The sequence below is a fragment of the Enhydra lutris genome, unplaced genomic scaffold, assembly GCF_002288905.1.
Source record: "Enhydra lutris kenyoni isolate GAN:26980312 unplaced genomic scaffold, ASM228890v2 scaffoldscaffold95, whole genome shotgun sequence".
NCBI classification, from domain to species: Eukaryota; Metazoa; Chordata; class Mammalia; order Carnivora; family Mustelidae; genus Enhydra; species Enhydra lutris.
Genome location: NW_019154179.1, coordinates 2,067,493 through 2,074,676, shown reverse-complemented (window position 1 = coordinate 2,074,676; position 7,184 = coordinate 2,067,493). Strand labels below are relative to the sequence as shown.

The 7,184-nt window shown below is 39.4% G+C and overlaps 1 protein-coding gene across 7 annotated transcripts in view; it reads left to right on the top strand.

The window, feature by feature from the left end:
* LOC111139089 (cell division cycle 14B) overlaps positions 1-7,184 on the top strand; it is a 101,504-nt gene that overhangs the window by 43,451 nt on the left and 50,869 nt on the right. For 2 of the 7 annotated variants that reach the window (XM_022491230.1, XM_022491236.1), the window contains exon 1: positions 5,861-5,909. The exons of 3 other annotated variants lie outside the window; for them this stretch is intronic. In XM_022491230.1, the coding sequence (XP_022346938.1) occupies positions 5,861-5,909 (49 nt within the window). Of the gene's footprint in view, positions 1-5,842; positions 5,910-7,184 lie in introns of those variants that run through there. 2 more of the 7 variants (XM_022491234.1, XM_022491235.1) reach the window with 2 other exon arrangements.

The following is a 7,184-nucleotide window of genomic DNA, read 5'->3' as shown; positions in this document are numbered from 1 at the left end:
CGGGCTCCTTGCTCGTCGGGGAGCCTGCTTCTCCCTCTGCCTCTGCCTGCCGTTCTGTCTGCGTGTGCTCGCTCTCTCTCCCTCTCTCGCTCTCTCTCTCTCTGACAAATAAATAAATAAAATCTTTAAAAAAAAATAAAATAAATTTTGTTCATGAGGGGGCACCTGGGTGGCTCAGTCATTAAACGTCTGCTTTCGGCTCAGGTCATGATCCCAGGGTCCTGGGATCAAGCCCCGCATCAGGCTCCCTTCAGGCGGGAAGCCTGTTTCTCTCCCTCCCACTCCCCCTGCTTGTGTTCCCTCTCTCACTGTGTCTCTGTCAAATAAATAAAATCTTTAAAAAGAAAAAATTTTTTTGTTTATGGGGTCTTGTACTGAACAAAGCATCAAATCTTTATGTGACCAAATTTCTTAAACTTTTGCTTTATAGTTGGTACTTTTTATGTTTTGTTTTTAAAAAAATCCATCCCTTTGCTTTTGTTTTTCCATATTTTCTTTAAAAACTTTTAAAACTTTTTTCTCAAATCTAAGATTTTAATCCACCTGAGATTTTTTTTTCTTCTTCTTTGGGGATAGGTGGCATATGACGTGAGATCAGATCTTCTTCCCTCCTGCTGTCTCTGACAGTATATACACCCAGTTATCCCCATACCATGTACTGAATATTCTTAATTTTCCTACTGATCTGTAATTCCATCTCTGGAATTTCCATGTATATGTGGCCTCTTTCTGGGCTCTCATCTTTACCTTTTGTCTATTCTTGTCTGTGTCAGATTATTTTAAGTTTTACTATTTTTTAAAAATATTTTATTTATTTATTTGCCAGAGACAGCATGTACACAGGCAGAGGGAGAGGCAGGCTCCCTGCTGAGAAAGGAGCCTGATGTGGGACTGGAACCCAAATCATGACCTGATCAGAAGGCAGACACTCAACTGACTGAGCCACCAAGATGTCTTCCCTTACCTTTTCATTTTCAAAGTGGTCTCAGTTCTTCTTGGCTCTGTGATCTCCTAGATTAATTTTAGGATCAGCTTGTCAGATTCCACAAAAACCTCTATTGAGAATTTAGTAAGAATTGCCTTTAGTTTGAGGGTAATCACCATCTTTCGGTAGTGAACTTTCCCAACTATAAATCTGCTTTATCTTCCCATATATTCATAGAGGATATACACATGTTTTTTTCTATTGTATTTCATAGTTGGTTATTACAAATATTTAGAAAAAACTCTTGGGTTTTGTATGTTAACCATCTTTATCTAGAAACTTTGCAGAAGTTTAGTAGGTTATTTAATAGTTTGCCTACAGAGTCTCTTATATTTTTTAGGAAAATTTTCCTAAAAAATATAAGAGACTCTGTAGGCAAACTATTAATGATTGTCTGTAAATAAGGACAGTTGGTTCCTTTCCAATTCTTCTCTCTCGTTTCTTTTTCTTTGGCATTATCTAGAACTTCCAGTTATTATAATGATAGGAGTTGTTGTCTTGTTTTTTTATTTCAGGGAGAGGCTTACAAATTAAAGCATGAAGTATAATATTTGGTAGAGGTATTTGGAAGATACACTTTATCAGGTTAAGGACGTTCTCCTTTAGGCTCATTATACAAAGACTTAATTGGAACTGACTTGGTTTTAATGATTCTTTTTTCTGTATTTAATGAGATAATCATGTGGCTTTCTTCTGTAATCTGTTCATGATTTTAGTTTTTTGTTTTGTTTTTTTTTTTTAATGATGAGCCAGCCACTGGGAAGGTGTTCTTTTCATATGCCATTGACTGTTTGTATACTTTTCTGAATTGGCTATTTATAGCCTTCGTAGAGTTTTATTTTCTATTAGGTTGCTTTGTAGGTACTTTTTACTTGTTGTGATGATTAACTCTTTATTATATATTTTCCCCTAAGTCTCTGTTTTTTTCCTGTATGATCTGAGTTTTGTGTCATGCTTGAAAATTCACCATTTTAAAAAATATTTATTTATTTATTTGACAGAGAGAGATAGCCAGGACCCTTGGGATCATGACCTGAGCCGAAGACAGATGCTTAGCCAACTGAGCCACCCAGGCACCCCCAAAATTCCCCATTTAAATTATAAAACTATTCAGTATATTTTAATAGTTATATGACATCTTTTTAAAAATTATGTAATCTGGTATTTTTTTTTTCTATATAATAGGTAGGATGGGAATCTCACTCTCTTTTTATACATGTAGATATTTGCCTCTTATTTGTGACTGATATTGAAGTATCATTTTCCTCATTTACCAAGTTTTCATATATGCCTAGGTCCATATTTATCTTTTGCTGTTCTAAAATCATACTGTTTTAATTATTCATGCTTTATATTAGGGCAAGTCTCTGAGGCAGGGATTTTAGAAATCTCAGGCTTCAATCTAGTGTCCTGTCCTAATTCTGCTACTTTACCACAGGTTTTGGGACCTTGCTTAGGTTAGTCACTTTGCCTCTTTAAGGTTAGGTTTCATTTCCTGAAAAATACTGATGGTAGCAGTAGTAGTATCTACCTCATAGGTTGTAATGAGCTTATATTAATACAGTACCTGGCACTACATTCTCAATAATTGCTTGCTGTCATGGTTTTCTTTTTTTTAAATCCATACTTTCATTAACATTCTTCCTTTGCTCCCCTTGGTCATTTCTTCCCTTCAAAGATGTATGACTAATACAGATGAGAGCTTGATGTCTGTTGCCTTCTCTCTCATGTGGAGACTGGTTTATTATTTTTTTTTTACCCGTTCTCTTTTGTTTCACAGGTATAAGAATCTTCCTTTCTGCTTGTCTTGTGGTGAGATCCCTTATACTGTAGGGAAGCTGCTTATGTCTCTAGCTGCTCTGCCAGGATCTGTGAAGTCAGTTCAGTTCCAGGGGTAAAGAGAAATAGTAGAAAGTCCATTGTGTCTATTATGTCCAAGTAGAGTTTTTAAAATTTTCTTTTAAAAAGTGGTATATACTGTTTTATCAGTGCCACCTGACTCCTACATATATTTCTCACTTGGTTTAGATCATAGCCCTCTGTTTGATTAATTATCCCCAAATATCTACAGTTGTTATGCAGGAGAATGTTTTTCATTTATTTAACATAGTTATTAAAGGAAGAATTAGCAAATTGGAGGCCAAAAAGCCAAGTCAAAACAAACAACTTTGGCATGAGGATGTTGAATGTTTTTGTTAGCATTTTAAAATGGTGAGATTTTATTTCCTTCTACTATTATCATGTTATCCAGAGAAGAAAGAGAGGCAACATTATATGACAGGCATATATAGGCAAGAAGATTTATTACTTTAAAACTTTGGTTTTCTGTTTCTGACAACAGAACCATTAAGTAGAAGATATGTGGGTTTACAGTAGGTTTATAATTTTAATCATGAACCTTTAAGCACAACTTTGTAAAGACCCCTGTTTCTAGCTCCAGGTTTCTAATAAATAGCTCTCATCTTAGCACTCTAGTCTCTGTTACAGGTTATTGCAATATTCTAACAATAGAATATTGAGAATATATTCTACAAGGATAATTGGACATCAAAAACCAGTGATTCTTTTTTTCTTCCCTGTAATAATAAACATCTCTTCCCACTTCCTTCTAGGTATACCCAGTTTTATTTGGGTTTGTTAAGAGAAACTGGATTTCAAGATATATGTAGGTAGAAATCAAAAGAAGTTACTAACTAGTTCTCTTCTTTAAATGTGCACAAAGAACATTTTCCAGGTTGCCTTGTACTGTGTTTTGTATCTTGATGAAGAGTCAGCTTTGGAAAAACACTGTTAGCTTGCAAGTTCACTTTTCAAAGCTTCATAATTTTGAGCAGGTAATATATGATACAGAATTTGAAAGTTTTTAGAAAGGCATAAATCTCACCCTTCTGTGTTTCTGAACACCCAGGTTCCCTCTGTAAGACATCCACTACTACCAGTTTCTTGTATATCCTTCTGGATATTTGCTATGCAAGATTTCATGTACAGTCATACAAATGTGTATATATACTTTACATACACTATGGTAGTATTTAAATAGGAGCCTATTTGGCAATCTTTTTTTTTTTTTTTAAAGATTTTATTTATTTGACTGAGAGAGATATATAAGAAGGGGGGGGAAAGGAGGGGTAGATGGAGAAGCAGACTCCCCACTGAGCAGGGACTCCCATGTAAGGCTCCAACCTGGGACCCTGGGATCATGACCTGAGCTGAAGGTCACTGCTTAACCATCTGAGCCACCCAGATGCCCCCTGTCTTGGCAGTCTTGCCAGTTTACAGTCTTGAACATTTTGCCAAATTACCCTTCCTTGCCTTTCAAGGAGGTTGTCCCAGTTTATATTCCTATCCATAGAAAATGTGAAAGTGCCTGTTTCCCCACAGACTCACCAATAGGATGCCTTATCAAACTCTTTTGATTTTTGCCAGTCAGAAGGCAAAATAGTACCTTGTAGTTTCAGTTTGTATGTTGAAGTTCAGCATCAAGATGAGATGAATTTAAAAAATATTTTTCCAGTTTATCTCTTGACTATGTTTATTTGACATGAAGACCATTTTAAAAATGTGTATCAATTTAGTAGTTAATTCTCTTATGGCTTTTAGAATTTGTTTCATTTAGAAAGGCCTAGTCGGAGAGTACAGAAATAATTCATTGTTTTTTTTTGTTTTTTTTTGTTTTTTTTTTTGTTTTTTTTTTTTAACATTTAAAGCCTTTGATCCCTCCAGAAATTTTAGAATAAGGTTAGGAGGTATGCAGGCTTACTTTTGAGGCAAAGATGTATATACTGTAATATAATGTGTATGTTTGTATTGAGACTATAAGTAATTTAGGGGAAAGAGTTGTTACTGTATTGCTTTTCTCTGTAAGGGAGAGTCATTGCAAATTTTTTCATGGATAAAACAATACTTTTTCTGTAGGAAATTCGGAAAAAGAACAGGGGGAAACGAAAACCAGTCACGGCTCCAGCACCAAAATATATAACAAAATCCGGATCATACTCACACTGTATCTTAATTTTTTTTCACTTGAGACTAACACAGTTAAACAGATTTAGAAAATACTTTAAATGGATGCTTCATATTGTATTGATGCTTCATATTCGTATTGTGTCCGAATATTTTTCAGCCATCCCAGTGCTTTTCTGAGGCGAAATCTAAGGCCTTTTAAGAAACGCCTGGCCTCAGTTTTTAGGCTTACCTTTAAATTCGGAACCGTTTTTGGAAAGCCCATTTTAGATGAGATGCCAGCACTGGCGTAAGCCCGGCACCCAGCGGGTCTGGACCCAACCTGACCGAGGATAGGACGAAGTCCCGGCCCACCACCCTGCCTCCCCTCCCCGGACTGTGCCTCTCTGGCCAGAGCGCCCCCTAGCAGCGGCGGCGAGAGCAGCTGAGTGCGCGGCTGTGGGAGGGCCCTTGCGTCGCTTGGCAGATCCCCACCGAGCCTGTCTCTTCTGACAAGTCCTTTTAATGGCTTTTGGAGCTGCTTGTTTTACGAGGCTGGCATCCGCCTCTCCCGCGCTTTGCTGCAGGTCCCGACTTCAAGTGCGGAATTGCTGCGGGGCCTGGCCTGGAGCTGCAGAATACCGGGCAGGGGCTCAGCCAGAGCAGCTGGGGCTGGTCTGCGTCCCACTCCCTCGCTGCGCGGTTTGGGGAAGTTTGAGAAGTTTTGAACTTCCGGGGTTGGCTGGCCCGCGTCTGCCCTGTGGAGGGTGACCGAGGGGCGTCGCTGTGCCCTGCCTTTGGGCGCGGCTCTTTAAACTTTCTGTTTTTTTTAAACTTTGGGGGTGTGGTCGCGGCGCCTCCTCTCTCAGCGGCTGGTTGTTCCCTAGCCACCCGGTCCTCCCCTCCGCCCCGCCTTCTAGATGCTTTGGAGTCATGAGCCGGGAGGGCGCAGGGACCCCTCTGGTGGTGGAGGTGATCAAAGGTGAGTGGGGTGGCGCAGGGCTTGCCTGTCCTGGGAGCTGCTGTGACAGCCGTATTTAGGGGGTGTCAGGCCGTGCCGGGGGAGGCGAGGAGGCGCGTATTGCCGGCCAAGAGCCGCCCTTCAACTTCGCGGCCCGGCCGATGCTGTCTCACGGGCGTGGGTGGCCTCCCGGGACTCCTCGTCCCCAGGCGTTGTCTTGCTTTGGGGTGAATCCGCACAGATGTGTGCAGTTGGGAACCTGGTGTCCTTCCACCCCTGGCTGGCAGAGGAGTTACCCCTACTCACCCACGGGAGCAGAATCCTAGGTCACTCTGTGCACAGGGATCAAGGGTCATTTGTGGTTAGCAAGGAATCAGCTCCGTCATCTGTTTGAGTGTTTGTGGTTACAAGACATTTCAGTTGAGGAGTTTGCAAGGAAATAAACACGGCAATTGTGAGAGTTGAACTGCAGACAAAAATTGTTTAAATTACCATTTGGTGAACGGATGCCAGCTGGCGTTTTTTTTTTAACTATTTTGAAGGCTGTACTTGATTTTGCTACAATCTGAGTGTAAATAAGTATTCTATTAGCACTATTTAGTACCACTAGTAGATATTGCAGGTGACTGCTTCACCGTGGATTTTTAGGCAACTTTTTTGGGGGTGAGGCAAGGGAGGTAGGGTGGAGCCTCTGAGCATTACTGCTCCTTACCATTCTTGCTAAACGTCACAGCAGCCTGACTGCATTTATGCAACACAAGTTCATCTCACTCATCTTGGAGAAACCTCTCATTGCTTCTGTTATAATGGTAATTTGTCTAATTGTAAAAATAACTACAAAAGTAGTGATCCCTAAGAATAGTTGAATAAACTTATGGTTTGTTTTGTTGTTTGTGTTCTACAGAAGTAAACGTTAATTTTGCAGCTATTTTGACGGCATTCTTTAGCTTCTACTTAAAAAAATACAGTTTCCTATTGAAACGATTTTTTAGGATGGCTTGAAAACCTACTGAAACAGAGCGCAAGTAATCTGCCTATCCAATGCATGCTGCTGTTTGCTGAAATTTCTTAGTCCAGGGGAACCAAAGTTTTGTAATGAGAGGTTCCTCTAGAAACCTAGCCATATTGCTGTGAAAAATTACTTATTGCTATTGAGATTTATGGTTTTAACAATTTCTCCTTTAAAAATGTTGCTTATTTATTGTTACCCACCAAAATAGCAGAACACTTTGAAATTACCCATTGGCACCCTTACCATGCATGAAAAAAATAAAAATTTGACTTCATCTGAAAAGA